Raw genomic sequence first — 23,060 nt, 5'->3', positions numbered from 1 at the left:
AAACAGCCCCAGACCATTATTCCTCCCCCACCAAACTTTCAGTTGGCACTATGCATTGTGGCAGGTAGCGTTCTCCTGGCATCTGCCAAACTCAGATTTGTCCGTCGGACTGCCAGATGGTAAAGTGTGATTTATCACTCCAGAGAACGCGTCTTCAGTGCTCCACAATCCAATGCCGGCAAGCTTTACACCACTCCAGCCGACGCTTGGCATTGTGCATGATGATATTAGGTTTGTGTGCGGCTGCTCGGCCATGGAAACCCATTTCATATAGCTCCCGACGATCATTTGTGCTTACGTTGCTTCCAGAGGCAGTTTGGAACTCAGTGGTGAGTGTTGCAACCGAGGACAGACGATTTTTACACCCTACGTGCTACGGCACTCAGCGGTCCTGTTCTGTGAGCTTCTGTTGCCTACCACTTCGCAGCTGTCGTTGTTGCTCCTAGACTTTTCCACTTCACAATAACAGCACTTACAATTGACCGAGGCAGCTCTAGCAGGGAAGAAATTTGAAGAACTGACTTGTTGGAAAGGTGGCATCCTATTATGGCGCCACGTTGAGTCACTAAGCTCTTCAGTAAGGACATTCTAGTGCCAATGTTTGTCTATGAAGTTGCGTGGCAGTGTGCCCGACCTTATACACCTGTCAGCAACGGATGTGGCTGAAATAGCCAAATCCACTAATTTGAAGGGGTATCCACATACTTTTGTATATATAGTGTCTATTCCTATAGCGAATATTAGATACGTTGTTGTCCTCAGGCTATTTTTATCACTCTCATGACTACTGCCTCCCCATCTCTCTCTCTCTTTTTTCTCTCCAGTTGGTACGTGATAATGCAGACCTGCGTTGTGAGCTTCCTAAGCTGGAGAAGCGGCTTCGGTCTACGGCTGAGCGAGTGCGGGCGTTGGAGGGTGCACTGAAAGAGGCTAAGGAGGGGGCCATGAAGGACCGAAGACGCTATCAACAGGAAGTGGAGAGTATCAAAGACGTTATGAGGGCCAAGAACCCCCTCCGTAGGCCACATGCTGCCCAGATAGGTAATGATACACGCACACACACGCACAGGCATAAACATAAATGCATGAACACCACTCAGGTAGGTAACACACAGGTCTCACACACCCAAACACACACAGCTCAGATAGCTAACGCACACACAATGATAGTAATAATGATGTTTTTTTTTGTTTTTTTTACTAACCCTCCCCTAATTGGAGCAAATGAATGAATTTATGCTTCTACTTCCAGATTATACATACTAAACTCAGCAAAAAAAGAAAGGCCCTTTTTCAGGACGCTGTCTTTCAAAGATAATTCGTAAAAATCCAAATAACTTCACAGATCATTGAAAAGGATTTTAACCCTGTTTCCCATGCTTGTTCAATTAACCATAAACAATTAATGAACATGCACCTGTGGAACGGTCGTTAAGACACTAACAGCTTACAGATGGTAGGCAATTAAGGTCACAGTTATGAAAACTTAGGACACTAAAGAGGCCTTTCTACTGACTCTGAAAAACACCAAAGGAAAGATGCCCAGGGTCCCTGCTCATCAGCATGAACGCTCATGAATGAATGAATGCTCATTAGGCATGCTGCAAGGAGGCATGAGGACTGCAGATGTGGCCAGGGCAATAAATTGCAATATCCGTACTGTGAGACGCCTAAGACAGCGCTTCAGGGAGACAGGATGGACAGCTGATCGTCCTCACAGTGGCAGACCACGTGTAACAACACCTGCACAGGATCGGTACACCTGAACATCACCTGCGGGACAGGTACAGGATGGCAACAACAACTGCCTGAGTTACACCAGGAACGCACAATCCCTCCATCAGTGCTCAGACTGTCTGCAATCGGCTGAGAGAGGCTGGACTGAGGGCTTGTAGGCCTGCTGTAAGGCAGGTCCTCACCAGACATCACCGGCAACAATGTCGCCTACGGGCACAAACCCACCATCGCTGGACCAGACAGGACTGGCAAAAAGTGCTCTTCACTGACGAGTCGCGGTTTTGTCTCACCAGGGGTGATAGTCGGATTCGCATTTATCGTGGAAGGAATGAGCGTAACACCGAGGCCTGTACTCTGGAGCGGGATCGATTTGGAGTTGGAGGGTCCGTCATCGTCTGGGGCGGTGTGTCACAGGATCATCGGACTGAGCTTGTTGTCATTGCAGGCAATCTCAACGCTGTGCATTACAGGGAAGACATCCTCCTCCCTCATGTGGTACCCTTCCTGCAGGCTCATCCTGACATTACCCTCAGGCATGACAATGCCATCAGCCATACTGTGCGTGATTTCCTGCAAGACAGGAATGTCAGTGTTTTGCCATGGCCAGCATGTTTGGGACATGTTGGATCGGAGGGTGAGAGCTAGGACCATTCCCACCAGAAATGTCCGGGAACTTGCAGGTGCCTTGGTAACATCTCTCAGCAAGAACTGGCAAATCTGGTGCAGTCCATGAGGAGAAGATGCCCTACAGTACTTAATGCAGCTGGTGGCCACACCAGATACTGATTGTTACTTTTGATTTTGACCCCGCCTTTTGTTCAGGGACACATTATTCAATTTCTGTTAGTCACATGTCTGTGAAACTTGTTCAGTTCATGTCTCTTGTTATGATCATACAAATATTTACACATGTTAAGTTTGCTGAAAATAAACGCAGTTGACAGTGAGAGGACGTTTCTTTTTTTGCTGATTTTATATACCATTCTATTGGTTGCAATAATTTAGTATAATCATTTAAATTTAAAAATTCAACGTTTTTAATCCGCCGTCGTTTTGCGTATCTGTTTATAAACCATGTGCCATGATGATGATGATGATGATGATAACGACGTTGATGACAATGGTGATTTTGGTACCAACATTGCTTTATTTTCTCTTCCCAGCCAAGCCCGTCCGTCCGGGCCAGTTCCCACTCTGCTCCCCCACCAACCCGTGGGTTCGCATTACTGAACAGCAACACTCCATCCATTTTAGTAACGCCATGTTCCAGATCCCCAGCCAGACAGCTAGCCATCACACCAGCCACCCTGCTGCTCCCCCAGCTACAGCATCTAACTCCAACCCCACCCAGACCAACAATCACCACTCCAATGAGACCAGCCTCCATCAGACCAATACGTGAGTACAAACATAGGAATGGAGCTCGCTGTGTATGAGCTTTATACAAAAGTGCAAACGTGACACTGAAGTGTAATTTTACCTTATTGATTGATTGAAATACTGTACATTCATGACTAGGTGACTGATGGGTCTCTGTCTGTCCTCTAGGCTGCCAGCTGAGCCACCCAACACCACCACAGTGGACAACGGCACAGTAAAGGACACCACAGTGCAGAAGACTACAGTGGATAACCCAGCAGTGGACAATGCCGCCACAGTAGATCATTCTCCAGTGAAGCACCCTACAGAGAAGAACACTACAGAAAAGGGCTCTTCATTGAAGGACCCTACAGTCAACTCTACAGAACTGGTAGATGTGGACAGTGTCAACGGTAAGGTGAACAGCATTCAATGTTCCCCACTTCGACTCACTCCTCACTTGGTCTGCTCCATAGAAATACAGTAGATATAATTAGTGTAATTCTATTTCTATGGTCTTGCTCTCCTCACTGTTCACTATACACTGGTCTGACTGCATCCTCTCCCTGACACCTGCTTCATCTATCCGCAGGGAACACTAGAGATATCAATGACAACAGGTAAGACTGCCCACCACCGTCACAGACCTGGCTGCCGTTATGTATTGAATCCCCCTGCAGGCTTAAACTACACCACACTACTATGTGGCATGCTTGATAACAGGGTCATTCCACAAAAGTAGTGCCTTTTGTGTCCCTTTGATATTTTAAGTAAAGATTGTGCACAAATATTGAAAAGCCTGTTATATTAAATGAAGTGCATTTTAATAAAGACCATATAGACAAATCCATAAATAAAGCCTTGCTAAAATACAAAAAGGCCGCATTTTGACATGTCCCTCTGTGCTCCCGGTTGGCGCAGCGGTCTAAGGCACTGCATCTCAGTACACGAGGTGTCACTACAGTCACTGGTTCGAATCCAGGCTCTATCACATCTGGCTGTGATTTTGGCCGCCCATAGGGCGGCGCACAATTGGCCCAGCATCATCCGGGTTTGGCTGGGGTAGGCCGTCATTGTAAATAGGAATTTGTTGCCGACTTGCCTAGTTAAATAAAAATAAAAACATCCTCTGACTTTTCATAAGATTTTAATCCACTTAATCCCAACATTTATCTAGCATTTTTTGCACATGTCCAAATCATCCAAAATTATCAAAAATATATTGTGAAGCTCAACAGATGATTTGAACATGATGCGCAAAAAATGCTCATATCTGTCCCATGACTTGAATGGGATTTGTGCAGTGAACGCTAAAACGTTAGCATGTGGAAACAGTGCCAGGGAAACTAAACCAAAGCATGGGTTGCTGTCATACCTCGTCCGTAGACTGTTTACAGGGTAAGAAAACCAATATGTAATTTTGTAATTTGTGCCTCACTGCCTCCCTTCACTGCTATGCTGTGCTGCTGCTGGTTTCCTTCTGCTGCTGTGAACTACCTTCCTGAGTGCCTCCCGCTTGCCCTGCCCGGTGTTGCATAGCATGTCTCTGAGTGTCCACTCTGCTGTTGCTGTTTTCAGGAATGATGTGCAGCACTGCGACAACCACAACCAGGAGAAGCCAGCCAAACTGCACCACGTCATCCAGCCAGAACAGACTGCCAGCTAGTGACCCAGCTCGATAGGTAAGGAGGGGCAGGGAGAATGTTAAATATTGAATGAGTATGTCATAACAGACAATCTAAGATGGCAGATTCATTGCCTTGTGTATTTCTGCCCTCTCTCTTTCTCCCTCTCTCTCTTTCTACCTCTCTCTCTCTGCTTCTCTCCGGGAGAGGGAGATAGAAAGGGAGAAGAAGAGGGAGTGCACTGGATGTGCTTATGCTGATTTCCAAATGGCCAGAGAGCCCCTAATAGACCCCCTATTGGGTAGATGTAAGAATTATTGTTATTAGTATGGCTTCATCTTGCCTTCTAATTGGCTAGGTGGAAATAAGGAGTTGGACTATGGATGCTTCCCAAATGGAAAAGTAGTGCACTATATAGGGAATATGGTGCCATTTGGGATGCAGGCTAGGAGTTAATTGCAGCATTAGACTCCAGCTGAGTCTAGTGAAATTCAACCCCACAGTTCTTCCCACTCACAATAAAGACTATATTATCAGACGTCATCTAAGCCTGCAGTGCTTATTTGACTCATTGCCTTGTTTATTCTTCTCCTTCTCTCTCTCTCTTCCTCTCTCCCTCTCCAGGTGTCCGGTTCTGCCAAGACTTACCTCGTAAATTCGCATGCTGCGGATCAACGGCCCCCTGATCACCCCTCTTCATCCCCCTATCCTCCGCCCCTCTTTCCCAGTAACACCAACTCTCTTCCTCCCTCTGTAGAACTCTCTGTAGCCCTCCACCCTCTCCCTTTCTCCACCTTCTCCCCTCTTCCTCTCCTGCTTGCTATCCGCCTGTCTACTCTCTTGAACCATTTGTCCAATACTTTGTAGGTGATATGAATATAACGTACTGTACTATGTGGGTATGGGGGTATGTATAGTAGGCCTACTGTATGGATTATGTATACAAAGGAACCATGGCAGCATAGAAAACTCTGTAACTGAACTACTAGGCTTAGGTCCCAAATGGCACCCTATTCCCATAGGGCTCTGGTCAAAGGTAGTGGACTATAAAGGGAGTAGGGTGCCATTCGACACACAACCTAGAATTGGCAGCTTCCTCTTCCTCTAAGCCCTTACTATTCCTCTGACCCGGTTGGAATGAATTGAAGCTCTACTAGCCAATGAGGATTGGAGCGTGATAGGGTGCAGTGTTCTGTGTGGCATTAGGGCGCGCTCATCCTGCTCTTCTCCGTCTAGGAGGTACAGTACATTGCGAGGGTAAACGTCGAGACATGATCCTTTTCGGCTCTTTTGGCCTTTTCTGTACCTATATCAAAAATAGCCTAGCCTAAGCCTAATACCTCTATTCAACACAAAGAGAATCGGTTGGAAAATAGACAACAACCGAAACTAACAACCGCCTTGCAATTGGAGATTGATCGAAGTAATACACGCGCGCAGAGCACGGCAATGTCTTAATTTAAAAGTGAACATATTCCTACATTACCATTTTTCACTCTATTCTATTCATGTGTATAGAAGTATATACAACATGGATGTATATATGCACCCCATTAAGGTTGATTTTGTATCGGACAAGTATTTTACACCGCTGACTGATGTCATAGTAATAATGATACTGTAGGCCTAGTTGCTAACCGAGCAGGTTAACATAGCAGTCAGCTGTTTCTTTAACTTCCACAATACCATAAAGACAACAGATGACTTCCTTCTCTTCCTTATGGCCGCTTGAGTAGTCAGGCCCAGAGCCATACATTTACTTATTTTGTAAATATGACACTGGTCAGGCCTAGCGTGGTTGGAGACTTCTGAACCGTACTGTAGGTAGAGGGCAGATCAAGATTACTGTGCTAGTGGCAGTGTTTTTTGTAAATGCCATGAGAAACTCAGATAGAGCTTACAGCAGCTTCACACTCAGAGTAAATAGCTGATGAGTGTGGATGAGTTAGATCGCAGGTCATACACAAACTTCCTCCAGCAGGTTCATTGTTGTACTTGTATGTGTGTATATTATCCTGTCTATAGAATAACAGCAACTACAGTCAGACGCGAGCATGTCTATCTATGCCGGACGCTCCAACCAAGCCCCTCCGAGGCTTGCTTTCAGAGTAATGCATGCGTTAATGTATGCTTACTAATGCAGTGACTCTAAGGTTTTCATCAAATAGGTTATCTGCTATGATGCAAACTACTAGTGTAGGAAAAGTCTGGTCCAAAAAAAATGTACAGGGTTTTTGTTGATTTTTTTTGTGCTTCTCAATGCAGCAATACAAGACTGAAAGAAGGGAGATGTATACTATACAGTATAGATATTCCATGAAGAAAGAAAGACAGAGATACTTTGGAGCTGTAACATACTACTGTATCTACATGGGCTGGAGGTTCTGTAGGTTCCATGGGGTTCCATAGGGTTCTCTGGGATTCTCTGGTGTTCTATGTGTTCCGTAGAGTTCTAAGGTTCTATAGGTTCCATAGGGTTCTCTAGGATTCTCTAGGTTCTATAGGGTTTTCTACATTTCTGATGTACCTTCATCTCAACATGTTTGTTCTGTTGTGATGTGTCCAGTGGTTTTCAATTACATTCACCAACACAGAATGGAAAATATAATTGGGTAAAAAAGAACAGATTTAGTAATTGTGTAGCAACTATTTTTATACTGTTCATTATTTAATTTTTTATTGTTATTATTGAATGTGATGTTATTTACTGTATATGTTTACTCTGATTTGCACATGGTTGTTGTTATTTTAATATGTACTAATTATTCGTTCATTGTTTATTGAATGCTAACTGATCAATCAGAATACATTTTGGTTGTAGACAGGGCTGGTACACAAAGCAGCATTCAAATTACTGGTTGTTTCTTTTTTGGAAAGATACACTGAGCCTTCAGAACAGTCACAATTCACCGGGGCATGAACTCTACAAGGTGTTGAAAGCATTCCACAGGGATGATGGCCCTTGATGACGCCAATGCTTCCCACAGTTGTGCCAAATTGGCTGGATGTCCTAAGGGCGGTGGACCATTCTTGATTCACACGGGAAACTGTTGAATGTGAAAAACCCAGCAGCGTTGCAGTTCTTGACACAAGCTGGTGAGCCTCGCACCTACTACCATACCCCTTTCAAAGGCACTTCAATCTTTTGTCTTGCCCATTCACCCTCTGAATGGCACACATACACAAACCATGTCTCAATTGTCTCAAGACCAAAAAATCCTTCTTTAGCCTGTCTCCTCTTCATTTACACTGATTGAAATGGATTTAACAAGTGACATCAATAAGGGATCATAGTTTTTACCTGGATTCGCCTGGTCAGTCTGTCATGGAAAGAGAAGGTGTTCTTAATGTTTTATATACTCAGTGCATATAAAGTGATATAACTAGAGACATAAATACACCTATTTCAGTTTTGCATGTAAAAACATAATCACCACTGCTGCCACTGTTTTGATTGCCAACTATATAGATTAGAATGAGCAGCCAGCTCACGAGCAGCCAGCTCACACGTGCATTGGTGACACAAGCACAGATACAACAAGTGAAAATGAATGATCTAACTGGGGATAGCTAGCATGTCACAAGCATGATGAGCCCACAGGTTAACTTCAGTAGACATGAAATTAGCAAGCTACCAGTACATAGCTTGCCAACTAGCTAGCATATGATGAATAGCAGGGGAAAACAAAAAGCAATGTTGCGAATTAGACACAGAGCCATGTTTTATTGATCCTAACAGATACGCGAGAAGGTTATATCTAGTGTATCCCTCTGTCCTTCGACTGTTGATGGATGAACGTCTGGCTTATTGAGGGGGCAGGTAGCCTGGTGGTTAGAGTGGTGGGCCAGTAATCGAAAGGTTGCTGGATCAATTCCCTGAGCTGACAAGGTAAAAATCTGTCATTCTGCCCCTGAACAAGGCAGTTAACCCACTGTTCCCTGGTAGGCTGTCATTGTAAATAAGAATTTGTTCTTAACTGACTTGCCTAGTTAAATAAAGCTTAAATAAAAAAATTGCTCCCAGGCTCCCAATGACTGTCATGATTATTCAAGTTCATTGAAATGTGCTCTTTAGTGCCATCTGTTTAGTACCTGAAAGAGCAGATGCCGAAGGCCTGGGCACCCATTTCAGTGCCCCAAGATGGTCCGTTTACTTTTTGTTGTGGAATTCATGTGATGAAATCCTGCAATCTCATTGATGCAGTCTCCCCCGTTAGCAAAACTGGCAATGCAATCCAAGCGCCGGGCGGCTGAGCACAGCTGCTACTTACTGAGAGTTACCTAGTAGATAACGGAACCGCTTGTTTTTGAAACAGTAAAATGGACACAAATTGAACACACTTTATGGACATTAAAAACAATCCATGAATTATATAATTTATTTTGTTTACATTTTTTTTTAACAATAACTCCATAATGGACCCGGCCGCCACTGGGCCCATGTGCAGTCAAAGAAGACTATGGAGGAGTACATCCATGTTTACTAGATAGCTACAGTAGTTGCCTTGATAACAAAACAAACAGACCTGCTAGTTTAGCTGACATTACAGTCCTCCAATAGTAGCTTGCTATTATGAAAATCGAATTCAACAATGCCAATAATGTTTTCAATTTGGCTTTTGCTTTCAAAAGCAGCTCAAACATAGAACATGTAAGAAAGAACTTCATAATCATTCAATTAAATAGCGCATTATTGTAACCATGACGCTGGGAGTAAGGAAGTAGTTGCAGTTGGTGAGTTTAACCATAAAGACCGTAGAGTGATACAAAGGGTGCATTCGTAACTTTGCTCTGGCTATCTACACCGATTTCAGAGCACTCTCATCTGACTGTGCCAGAGGGCAGAATCACTGATGAATTTACGAATGAGCAACACTACTCCTCGTCCGGAGCGTCCAGTGTGCGCTCTGGACGGCCCCGAGCGTGAAGAGCGGGCCGGTCCCGATGGCGAAGTTAGAAATCTCGGATGATGTTGGGATCTTGAATGTCGTCCACCGGAACCAAACACCGCTCCTCTGGACCGTACACCTCCCAGTCTACCAGGTACTGGAGCCGACCCTCACGACATCGGGAGTCCAGGAGGGATTTGACGGAATAGGTGGGGAGAAGGCCTAAGCCAGGGGACGAGGAACCACTGGCCTGAGGAAGGAAACATGAAAAGAGGGATCCAATAGATAGTTGGGAGCTGTAATCTATACGTCACCTCGTTGACCCTCACGAGGACCTTGAACGGGCCCCACAAACCGAGGGCTCAGCTTCTTACAGGACAAGCGGAGTGGGAGGTTCCTGATGGAGTGGCAGACATGATCCCCAGGATGGAGGAGGAGCCTCACTGCGTTGGTGATCCGCCTACTCCTTCTGGTGGCAGACGGCGTGCTGGAGACTAACGTAGGCATTGTTCCAAACCTCTTCTGCGTGCAAGAACCACTCGTTCACCGCAGGAGCTTCGGTCTGGCTCAGTGTCCACGAAGCCAGGACTGGCTGAAAACACAGAACACACTGGAAGAGAGTCAGCCCGGTGGAGTAGTGACGCAATGAATTGTAAGCGTACTCCGCCCAGGGAAGGAATCGGGCCGACTCCCCCTGCTGGTCCTGGCAGTGACTCCTCAGGAACCTCCCCAGCTACTGCTTCAGCCTCTCCACCTGCCCATTAGACTGAGGCCGGTACCCGGAAGTGAGGCCGACCCTGACACCCAGCTTCTCCATGAAGGCTTTCCAAACATGTGACGTGAATTGGGGGCAGATCTGAGACCTGCTGGAACAGTACCTCAGCAACCTTACTTACTTACTGACTTTATTGTCCCCATGGGGAAATTTTGTTGCAGTGTCATGTACACATTTAAAGTGGCGTGTAAATACTAAACCAAATTGGCAATACAACTTTCATAACAGTTACATACCAATACCAATAAAAATGTAAAAGACTTACTGAGTTGATAGGAACATTGGCCCGAGCTATTTAGGAGGGATATCACACCTGGCACTAATTATTGTCTAGTAAGAGAGAGCCGTAGGGAGAGCAGAGAGAGGGTTAAAACGGCAGGATTTGGATATTCTGTCCACATCCACCAAAATGGTGGTGAAACCATCAGAGGAGGGGAGATGAGTGACAAAATCAATGGACAGATGAGACCAGGGACATTGAGGCACGGGAAGGAGTTTCCCTGCTGGAGCGTGCCGGGGTGATTTAGTTTGTGCACATACGGAAAAGGAGTTTAGGAGTTGTAGCGGGTGATGTCCTGTGCAAAGGTAGACCACTAGTACTTTGAATAGTTTGGTTCAAACCTGGATGTCCAGCAATGACAGCTGTGTTCGCCCAGGTCAGCAGCCGATCCCTTATCCCTGTGGGAACGTAGATGCGCTCAGGAGGACAGGTAGCTGGTGCGGGTTCCTTCCCCAGGGCCTGGCGAATGTCCACATTTACGTCATTGATCCTGGGCGATATGTAAGAGTGAAATCAATCGAGTGGGAAAAAAAAGGGCCCACCTTGCTTGGCGCAGGTGAAACCGCCTCGCTGTCCGCATGCACTCCAGGTTCCGATGTTTGGTGAGGATGAGAAATGGGTCCTTGGCGCCCTCCAGACAGTGTTTCAACTCCTCTAATGCGAACTTCACTGCCAGGAGCTCCCGGTCGCCGACGTCATAGTTCCTCTTTGCAGGAGACAGTTTCTTTGAGTGATATGCACACGGAGGCAATTTATGTGGATTTCCTTGTTGGGACAGGACAGCCCCCACATCTGAAGCGTCCACCTCCACCACGAAGCGCAGCGTAGGATCTGGGTGTTTGAGCAACGTGGTGGAGGTGGTGAAACGTCCCTTCAGTAGGTGGAAGGCTTCGTCGGCTGCAGGACTCCACCCCAACTTACGGGGACAACCCTTGAGGAGAGAGGTGAGAGGAGAGGCGATAGAGATAAAGTTCTTAATGAAACGGTGGTAGAAGAAGTTGGCAAACCCCCAAAAAACGTTGTAACCCCTTTATGGTGGTTGGGACTGGCCGTGACCTGACTGTATTTACCTTCTTACCGTCCACTTCACTCCTTGCAGGCCAATCTGGTAACCCAGAAAGGAGACGGCCTCTTGATGGAATTGGCAGTTCTCCGCATTGACATATAGGTGTTTAGCCAGGAGGTGTTCCAGGACTACTGGGATGTGAGCTATGTGATCATTCAAGGTAGCTGAGTAGACCAGGAGATTGTCGATATACACAACCACCTGGCGTCCGAGCATGTCCCGGAACACCTCTTTTACAAATGCCTGGAACACTGACGGAGCATTGGCTAATCCATAAGACACCGTGCTGAAAGTTGTTTTCCATTCATCCCCCTCCTGGATGAGGATACCTTTGTAGGCACTCCACAGGTTCAATTTGGTAAAGAACCGGGCCTCGCGGAGCTGCCGTCACCAACAGGCGAGGGTAACGGTAGTTCGCGGTGATGAAATTCAGACCTCTGAAATCGATGCACGGGCGTAACCCTCCATCATTCTTTGCCATGAAGAAGAAGCCTGTCGACACAGGGGAGTTGGACATGTGGATGAAACCCTGTTGGAGCACCTCATGGATGTTCTCCTCCATTGCCTGGGTTTCAGCCACTGACAGAGCGTAGATGCGGAGGAGCAGAGCCTGCAAGCAGGTTGATGGCACAGTCCCGGGGGCGATGAGGAGGGAGACAATGTGGCGCAGGTCTTGGAAAAAACCTCCCGCACGTCTTGGTATACCTCTGGGATGTTTGGCTACAACAACACTCTCAACCGACGTGGAACCACAGGGGAAGGGAAAGCAGGTCCTCCGGCATTCGGGTGCCCAGTACGTGACAGACATCCCCGACCATGAGATGGTGGGGTTATGGCGTTGGAGCCATGGGAGGCCGAGGATGATCTTGTGTACGGGTGCATTGATGATGAGAAAGGGAATGCTTTCTTGATGTATGGACGGTGAGTGGTGTTGTGATGTGTGTGATAGTTCCAGAATCCAGTGGTCGATGATCCAGCGCTTGAACCAGAAACGGAGAGGTTGAGCGGGTATGAGGTGATGTTCAGTGAGGAGGCAAGGTTCTGGTCAACAAAATTCCCTGTGGCACCGGAATCCACTAGAGCTACATGAAGGACAGCCAGCTAGTGAAATCGATACTAAAAAAGGGTTTTGCGGGAAGTGATGATGATGGAATACTCACGCCTAACCCAGGAGGCAGATGATCACGGGGCCGTCCTTCTGCTCTTGTGGACCAAGGGTTGCTAGGGAGTGCTAGATGAAGGGGAAGTGATGAAGTCCATGTGTGCCTAATGATGGGGCGCAGGTGTGCATAATGAGGGTTGCCAGGTGTGCGTAATGATGGGTTGCCAGGACCGGTTGTCAGTAAACGAGTAGACGTGACAATTATAGGGAATTAATGCATGCTCTAGAATGCCCTTCAAGTCAATCAGAAACGATTATTCAACAATGCCATGGTATAAGTAAGGTATAATCAATGAGGGCTGGAGTAGTGGAACTGATCTTCCACGGAGTTGCATTATTTTCCAGAGAACACATAGAGCCCTGAGTTGATTATCCCTTTTACACCATGGTTATAATTTAGCACATTTGCCACTAGAAATGTGTTAATTTGTCAGTAGAAATGTGTTCAACATCCACTGAAGTAGCTAGCAAGTTTACTAGATAGCTACAGTACTTGCCATGGTAACGAAACAAACAGACTTGGTAGTTTAGCTAACCAAACCATCAGTCCTAGCTTGCCATTATGAAAATCTAATTCACCAAAGCCAATAATGTTTTAAATTCGACTTTTGCTTTCCAAAGCAGCTCAAACATAGGACATGTAAGAATTAACTATAGTCATTGAATTCTACCGTGCATATATACCGTGCGTTATAGGTACATAATGCACGTTCTAGAATGCCCTTCAAGCCAATCAGAAACATGTATTCAACAATGACATGGTGTTAAAAAAAGGTAACTCAAGTTAACTGATTAACTCTGGCAGCCCCAATTCAAAATCATCTCTTTGTAGAAAAGTAACTGTTTACATTCATTCCAAAAGCGAACACATTAACACAGTTTCAAATACATTCAAATCCTTTTTAGGCCTGTGTATTAATAACATAAGCTAAAAATAGCTAGCTAGGATGAAATGGAAGGCTACCTATCACCTATCACTAAGCTAGCTAGCGGTTAGAAATTAGCATGTGACCGTTGGTTACTTTTTATCAAATGTGTATCTTTCTAAAAACACATATCATTAGAGTAGTTGATATGTACACATGTAAATACACTCAATATGATTCCCTCTTTTGAAAAAACATTTAAGAGCCAAAACATTTATAACGGAAATAAATAATTCTGCCGAAATGGCATCTTGTTCTCATTGAATTTCAGAAAAAAGTGAGCTACCTATCTAGCTCATGTCAATGGGAAAATCTCACTTGTTTTTCACTCGGTCGAAACAGTTCAATTATACATCAAAATTACAGGAAAACATGTTTAACTAAACTGTGTTGAGTTCTCTAGATTTCGAGAAAGTAACTATGCGTACAAACCAGAAAACAGGATAAAAAGGAGACACGGAGAGCTAGCTTTTTTTTTTTCACTCGGCTTCTTCCAATGGTCACAGACCAACGTACGAAAAAGAGAGGCGCACACCTGCAGCAATAACACTCTGAATGCCTCGGCCTAGTGGTAGCGCTAAGTATACACGTACATCGACTTCAACACCATGGAGGACTACAATAATAATGGTGTAGCTCAGAAATAATAAGTAATCATTTGTGGAAAACATTGCTACTGCAATATAACACCACCTTTTTCATATGTGAGTAGAATAAGTGGTTGGGAGCGTTGGGCCAGTAATCGAAAGGTCGCTAGTTCGAATCCCGAGCCGACTAAGTGAAAAATCTGCCGATGTGCCCTTGAGCAAGACACTTAATCCTAACTGCTCCTGTAAGTCGGTCTGGATAAAAGCATCTGCTAAATGACAAAAAAAAAAAAAAAACACTTCCACTTGCAATTCCACTTGTGGAAGTGAGATTTACATATGGGGTTTTCTTACATGTGAAACTGCAAAAGAGATTCGCACGTTAATGTTTTTCAAATGTAAACTTACAATTCACACGAGGTGAAAACATGTTATTTTACTCACGTGAAATGGCGGCATTGACATGTGAACTCTACATTTAAGTCGTGTGAAAACATGGTTTCACACATGTGAAATTGAAGGTCAACATGTGAAAACAGCCATTTCACATGTAAAACTGCAAATGTCACATTTTTTTTTGTGTGTGTGTAATGGAATAGCCCCTTTAAAATCAATAACGCATTGTGTGCTTTAGGTAAACAACTTGTTTGAATGATATTTGAAAACAGCCTTTCCTTATTAAATAAACACTAGTACGTAGAGTTTGAACTCTAGGTGTAAAAGGTTGATGTATTGTAAGTGTAAGAAGTATAAAGTATCCTAAGGGAACCCCTAGTACAACTCAATACAGACCACCTAGGAACAGTTGGATCTCTGCACTATAGGTTTTGATGTGGCATTTGTAAGGTTTGGGGATGGTGATTATGATGATGAAACTGAGTGTCTGTTCGTCTCCTGTCTGATTTGTAAATCAATATGAAAAATGTTCTGGTCATATCTCTGATACTGTAGCACCTACAGAGCATTGTGGGTACTGTAGTGCATCATGCTACAGGCATCACAAGCATAAACTAATGGCTAATACAGAATACTAAAAAATAATACTAAAAAACAATGTACCAACGTACAGTCAAGTGGAACCCCCCTTGTTTGTTTGTATGTTTATTTGTTTGTTTGATTATAGTGTTTGGGATTGTGCATGCACTACATGCCTCTGTAGCTGCTGAAAAAAAATGTTATTACAATAACGATGAAACTCTTTCAATAAAGATGATTCGTATCACGACGCTTAGGCCTCGATATTAAGTTCCTCACAGTGTGTATGGTTTTATTACTACAAATAGTGTTGTGGGGTTTTGAAGCTGTTGCATTATGTCTTAGTGTAATGAGAAAACAGATTCATGTAAAAAGGATACAATATCACATCTAATGAACCATTACTAACCATAATATGAAATATTTAAAGGCCCAGTCCAGTTAAAATTCAGTTTTTCCTGTGTTTTATATCATATTGTACAACAGCTGATAAAACAATTTTTTTTATCAGTGTTATTTCCTGATAATTGCTGGTTGAAATTACAATCTACACAAGACCTTCTAATCAGCGGGTTTGCATGGGGGAGTTTCGGCTTTCCATGGTGACATCACCATCTATGCCAACTAGTTTTCTGTTTTCCCCTTCCCACTCAGACCTCTCCCAGACAGGCCTAGCACAATTCTTGCTTGAGAAAAAGTTTTGCTAAAAAGCTATTTTGCCATTTTTTATGGAATTCTATTACAGTAAGGTTCTTGATTGCTACCCAGTGTTGGATTCTGGAGTAAACTTTGAATATTGTTGTACTCAGAGTATAGGAACATTATTTACACAAGAGACATGAGGTATGCCATAATGAAGCTTGGGAGGGGCTGAGTGCAGGGAAAACAATCACATGTGACAGTATTGATAAGGGGAGAAACCGTTGAAGGCTCATATCACTTAGTTCCTTGCTTAGCAGGAAGGATGCAATGTTTGGAGATAAGGAGGAGACTCCACCCGAAGTGGGGTAGGAATACCACCACGGGGGAAGCCGTGTCTTTTGTCTGAATTACAGCTGTGTCGACTCTTTGGGAAGAATTAAACTTGGTTAAGCTTCTCTAGTGTCCGTGAGTTATTTACTCTGAAAAATTAGAACCTGACACCAGAAATGACTTCCGAATATTGAGTTGTCCTCAGAACAACGTCAATTCGTCGGGGGATGGACTCTACAAGGTGTTGAAAGCGTTCCACAGGGATGGTGACCCACAGTTGTGTAAACTTGGCTGGATGTCCTTTGGGTGGTGGACCATTCTTGACACATATGGGAAACTGTTGAGCATGAAAAACCCAGCAGCGTTGCAGTTCTTAACACAAACCGGTGCGCCTGGCACCTACTACCATACCCCGTTGAAAGGCACTTACATTTTTTGAATGGCACACATCTCAATTGTCTCCAGGCTAAAAATCCTTCTTTATCCTGTCTCCTCCCCTTCACCTACACTAATTGAAGTGGATTTAACAAGTGACATCAATAAGGGATCATAGCTTTAGCAAGTCTATGTCATGGAAAGAGCATGTTAATGTTGTGTATACTCAGCGTATAAAAGTTGAGTACAGCCAACAAAACAATATCATTTTTAATCTCCATTAATAATAACAGTAAGATAAGATGTATTTTTTATTGTCCATTAACTTACTGAGAATGGAAATGTGTCTTTAGCACGTAATATAGAAGTTAATGCTCCATGAAACGGTTATTGTCAAATGGATGTACACTACCGTTCAAAAGTTTGGGGTCACTTAGAAATGTCATTGTTTTTGAAAGAAAAGCAAACATTTTTGTTCATTAAAATAACATCAAAATGATCAGAAATAGAGTGTAGACATGGTTAAAAAATCTTCTTAAGGCTAGGTGGGACGCTAGTTTTTTTGTTTGTGTTGATTCCCCTTAGAGTATAGAATATTTTGATACAGAAGCTATAATCTAAATGCTTTCAATCTAAATGCAATTCCAGAATTGTTAGATACCTAATACACAAACCTAAGTAAAGGAATGGAATAGGAATATATACATATAAATATACAGATGGGCAATGACAGAACGACATAGGCAAGATGCAAAAGATGGTATAGAATACAGTGCATGCATATGAGATGAGTAATGCAAGATATGTAAACATTATTAAAGTGGCATTATTAAAGTGACCAGTGATCCATTTCTTAATTAAAGTGGCCAATGATTTCAAGTCTGTATGTAGGCAGCAGCCTCTCTGTGTTAGTGATGGCTGTTTAACAGTGATCCTTGAGATAGAAGCTGTTTTTCAGTCTCTTGGTCCCAGCTTTGATGCACCTGTATGGATGGTAGCGGGGTGAACAGGCAGTGGCTCGGGTGGTTGTTGTCCTTGATGATCTTTTTGGCCTTCCTGTGACATAGGGTTGTTACGCGGGGTGAAGCAGGTGAACCCAAATGCAGACTCAGATGAGGAGACATGGATAGATAACCAATGTTTTTATTGAAAAGCGGGAGAGGAGATGGGGTGCAGTCCAGGGGAATCTCGGGCAGGTAGTAGGGAATCCGGACTGAGGCTGAGGCTGGGGGCAAGGAGATTAGGAACCGGGTAAGCATGTCTGGAGTTGAATCCAATGAAGCAGTAGAGTGGGGGATCCAGGGCAGGAAAGCAGGACTGAGGAGATGAGGGACTGGAGACAGGTACCAGAGTCAGAGCAAACGAGACTGTAGTGGAGAGAAAAAGCAGCTTGAGAGTAGGGAAAACAGGCACAACAGGATAACAAAATCTATGCAGGAACAAACAGCTAGAAATGCAGACTGACTGAGTAGGGACTTTTGATTACGGAACAGGTTGCAGCTGGTGGGAATCTGCTCTGCTTCCAGCACACCTGTCTCCACTCACACAATCACATACACACAGAGAGAGAGAGAGGGAGAGAAAGAGAGAGAGAGTGCAAAGGGGGAGTGGTGGCAGGTTAGGGAGGTCCAGGATGAGAGGTTGAGGGTGTGGCAGGAGCAGATGTAAAAGTACCCCCCCGCCACAGACGCCACCTGGTGCCCAACCGGGCTTATCTGGGTGTACGGTATGGAAATGACGTAAGAGTGAGGGGTCCAGAATGTGACAGCGGAGCACCCAGCAGCGCTCCTCAGGCCCGTATCCCTCCCAGTCCACAAGGTACTGCCAGCCGTGACCCCAACGGCGCACGTCCAGAAGCTGCCGGACGGTGTATGCAGGGTGGTCGCCGATGATCCAAGGGGGTGGCGGAGCTGCTGCAGGAGGAGACAGAGGGCTGGAACAGACAGGTTTAATCAGGGATACATGGAAGGTATGGGGTGGATCCTGAGGGAGGTTGGGAGTTTCAGGTGCACAGCATAGGGGTTAATGACACAGTCAATTCAAAAATCTAATCAAATCAAATTGTATTGGTCACATACACATGGTTAACAGATGTTAAGGTGAGTGTAGCGAAATGCTTGTGCTTCTAGTTCCAACAATGCAGTAATATCTAACAAGCAATCTATCAAATTCACAACAACTACCTTATACACACAAATGTAAAAGGATGAATAAGAATATGTAAAGTACATATACATTCCCCTTGCTGTTTTTCCTATTTTGTTGCATTACAACCTGTAAATGAAATAGATTTTTATTTGGATTTCATGTAATGGACATACACAAGATAGTCCAAACTGGTGAAGTGAAATGAAAAAAAACAATTGTCCCCCCCCCCAAAAAAAAAGTGGTGCGTGCATTTGTATTCATATGCTATGAAGTCCCTTTGCTAAGAAGCCCCTAAATAAGATCTGGTGCAACCAATTACCTTCAGAAGTAACATAATTAGTTAAATAAAGTCCACCTGTGTGCAATCTAAGTGTCACATGATCATAGTATATATATATATATATATATATATATATATATATATATATATATATATATTCACCTGTTCTGAAAGGCCCCAAAGTCTTCAACACCACTAAGCAAGGGGCACAACCAAGCAAGGGGCACCATGAAGACCAAGGAGCTCTCCAAACAGGTCAGGGACAAAGTTGTGGAGAAGTACAGATTAGAGTTGGATTATAAAAACATATCTGAAACTTTGAACATCCTGCGGAGCAGATTATAACAGAACATGGCCAAGATGTTCAAATGTTCATAAATGACCAGCATGGTCAAAAATGTATAATCACAGTAGTTGTCGAGTGTGCAGCAAGTCAGCACCTCAGGAGTAAATGTCAGTTGGCTTTTCATAGCCGATCATTAAGAGTATCTCTACCGCTCCTGCGGTTGACTCCTAGAGAGTTGAAAACAACAGGTCTGGGACAGGTAGGGACAGGTGGGACAGGTCTGGGACAGGTGGGACAGGGCCAAACAGGAAGGATATAACCCCACCCACTTTGCCAAAGCACAGCCCCCACACCACTAGAGGGATATCTTCAACCACCAACTTACCATCCTGAGACAAGGCCGAGTATAGCCCACAAAGATCTCCACCACGGCACAACCCAAGCGGGGGCGCCAACCCAGACAGGAAGATCATGTCAGTGACTCAACCCACTCAAGTGACGCACCCCTCCTAGGGACGGCATGAAAGATCATCTCCTTTGTTTTGTTGACATTGTGTGAGAGGTTGTTTTGATGACACCACACTCCTAGTGCCTTCACCTCCTCCCTCCTTCACCTCCTCCCTACATTGTTGGTAATCAAATCTACTACTGTTGTGTCTTCTGCAAACCTGATGATTGAGTTGGAGGCGTGCATGTTCACACAGTCATGGGTGAACAGGGAGTACAGGAGGGGGGTGAGCACGCACCCTTGTGGGGCCGCAGTGTTGAGGATCAGCGAAGTGTTGATGTTGTTTCCTACCTTCACCATCTGGGGCCGGCCCGTCAGGAAGTCCAGCACCCAATTGCACAGGGCGGGGTTGAGACCCAGGGCCTCTAGCTTAATGATGAGCTTGGACGGTACCATGGTGTTGAATGCTGAGCTATAGTCAATGAACAGCATTCTTACATACGTATTCCTCTTGTCCAGATGGGATAGGGCAGTGTGTAGTGTTATGGCGATTGCATTGTCTGTGGACCTATTGGGGCTGTAAGGAAATTGAAGAGAGTCTAGGGTGACAGGTAAGGTGGAGGTGATATGATCCTTGACTAGCCTTTCAAAGCACTTCATGATGACAGAGGTGAGTGCAATGGGGCGATAGTCATTTAGTTCAGTTACCTTTGCCTTCTTGGGTACAGGAACAATGGTGGCCATCTTGAAGCATGTGGGGACAGCAGACTGGGATAGGGAGAGGATTAACACGTTTAAATGTCTTACTCACATAGGCCACGGAGAAGTAGAGCCCACAGTCCTTGGTTTCGGGCCGCGTCGGTGGCTCTGTATTATCCTCAAAGCGGGTAAAGAAGGTGTTTAGTTTGTTTGGAAGCAAGACGTCAGTGTCGGTGATGTGGCTGGTTTTCATTTTGTAGTCCGTGGTTGTCTGTAGACTCTGCCAAATACGTCTCGCGTCTGCGCCATTGAATTGCGACTCCACTTTGTCTATACTGACATTTCGCTTGTTTGATTGCCTTGTGGAGGGAATAACTACTCTGTATGGATTCGGCCATAATCCCAGTCACCTTTCCATGTTTAAATGAGGTGGTTCGGGCTTTCAGTTTTGTGCGAATGCAGCCATCTACCACAGTTTCTGGTTAGGGTAGGTTTTAATAGTCACAGTGGGTACAACATCTTCTATGCACTTCCTTAGAAACTCACTCACCGAATCAGCGTATACGTCAATATTATTCTCTGAGGCTACCTGGATCATGTCCCAGTCCGCGTGATCAAAACAATCTTGAAGCGTGGATTCTGATTGGTTATATAGGATCCGATAGAACTGGGGCTACAAGTACAAGCCAAGGGTGTTTTCTATTTGTGTAATATTCTCTGAATGCTACAAAGATTATAGTCAATTGGCTGGGTCTGTAAAGGTGCTGTCTCTTCACCCATAGAAATGTTATAGTCTATTCTACTTCTATTGTATTTTATTTCTGTATCCTTTATATTTCTCCAGCACGACGCTGCCTGTACAGAAACCCTCCCTGTATCTTGGACATGGAGGTACCATGGCAGACCTAATTACATGCAACAGATTTGGAGAAACCATAGCCACAAAGATAGCAAACTGTTGGAAAAAATTGTGTTTGACCAAATCTATTCTATTTCTTTGTAAAAATATTAACAACAGACTTTCAGCATGCTTATAGAGAAGGGCACTAAACATGTACGGCGCTGACAAAAATAACTGATTGATAATAATAAGATTGTGGGAGCTGTACTGTTAGATTTCACTGCAGCCTTTGATATCATTGACCTTAACAAAGAGTTGCAGTCTGTTTTGGAATGGGTGGCCAGTAATAAACTGGTCCTGAACATCTCTAAAACTAAGAGCATTTTATTTGGTACAAATCATTCCCTAAGTTCAAGACCTTAGCTGAATCTGGTATTGAGTGGTGTGGCTGTTAAATTACTTGGTGTTACCTTAGATTGGAAACTGTCATGTAGATTCAATGGTTGTAAAGATGGGGAGATGTCTGCCCGTAATAAAGAGATGCTCTGCTTTTTTGACACCACCCTCCACAAAGCAAGTCCTGCAGGCTGTAGTTTTATCTTATTGTGATTATTGTCCAGTCATACGGTCAAGTGCTGCAAAGAAAGACCTAGTTTAGCTGCAGCTGGTCCAGAACAGATTGGCATGTCTTGCTCTTCATTGTAAGGGGCTAATATTACTATATGAATACTATGCATGCCAGTCTCTCTTGGCAGAGAGTTGAGTAAAGACGGACTGCATCACTTCTTATTTTTTACAAGAAACATTAAGGTGTTGGAAATTCCAAATTGTTTGCATAGTCAACTTGCACAAAGCACTGACACACACACTTACCCCACCAGACATGCCACAAGGGGTATTTTTACAATCCCCAGGTCCAGAACAAACTCAAGGAAACGTAACAGTATTATACAGAGCCGTGAGTGCATGAAACTTCCTTCTATCTTATATAGTGCAAGTAAACAGCAAACCTGGTTTCAGAAAACAAATAAATGAACACCTCACGGCACAACGCCTCTCCCCCATGTGACCATGTGTTGTGTGTACAGTATGAACTGACATGTATGTGTAACTGATAGATGCACACACACACACACACACACACTACATGTTAATGTTTTTTAAATGTATGTAAATTGTAAAGTATTTTGTCTGTAATGTCTTTTTTGTTATGTGTCGAACCCCAGTCAGACTAGCTGTCGCCATTGGTGTCGGCTAATGGGGATCCTAATAAATCAAATCAAATAGCCACCAGACTGCTGCGCCAAAACATTAACGCCAAGACTGTAAAGAGCAGGCCCTGATGTCTCTATTACACGTAGTTGTCATTTATCAAGAAAAGTAAAGTAAAGTACCCTATGCCAACCTATGCTATGTGTGTTTTGTCATGGTAGAGAGGAAAAACTCTCTACCATGACCTTTAAGCAACACTTTTTCCTTATTGGTACATAGATGTTGGGAAATGCATGAAAGGGACTAGCTGTTGTGGTTATCTTCTCATGCAAAATATTTATTTATTCATTTCAGAACCCACATGGAAAGGGATGAAAAAGCATTTATGAACAGACAGTCCATTCTAGAGTAAGCATGC

General features: G+C 44.2%; 1 protein-coding gene across 1 annotated transcript in view; it reads left to right on the top strand.

The window, feature by feature from the left end:
- LOC139535372 (kinesin heavy chain-like) overlaps positions 1–15,631 on the top strand; it is a 126,222-nt gene extending 110,591 nt beyond the window's left edge. Inside the window, exons 25-30 of the mRNA XM_071334716.1 lie at positions 825–1,041; positions 2,901–3,135; positions 3,286–3,509; positions 3,689–3,716; positions 4,675–4,778; positions 5,346–15,631. Coding sequence (XP_071190817.1) covers positions 825–1,041; positions 2,901–3,135; positions 3,286–3,509; positions 3,689–3,716; positions 4,675–4,762 — 792 coding nt within the window. The 3' untranslated portion in view covers positions 4,763–4,778; positions 5,346–15,631. The remainder of the gene's footprint in view (positions 1–824; positions 1,042–2,900; positions 3,136–3,285; positions 3,510–3,688; positions 3,717–4,674; positions 4,779–5,345) is intronic.
- The last annotated feature ends 7,429 nt before the right edge of the window (positions 15,632–23,060 follow it).

Source organism: Salvelinus alpinus, chromosome 12 (genome assembly GCF_045679555.1).
Source record: "Salvelinus alpinus chromosome 12, SLU_Salpinus.1, whole genome shotgun sequence".
Taxonomy (NCBI): domain Eukaryota; kingdom Metazoa; phylum Chordata; class Actinopteri; order Salmoniformes; family Salmonidae; genus Salvelinus; species Salvelinus alpinus.
The sequence above is the reverse complement of the archived record's forward strand: the minus strand, read 5'-3'. Positions and strand labels throughout refer to the sequence as shown.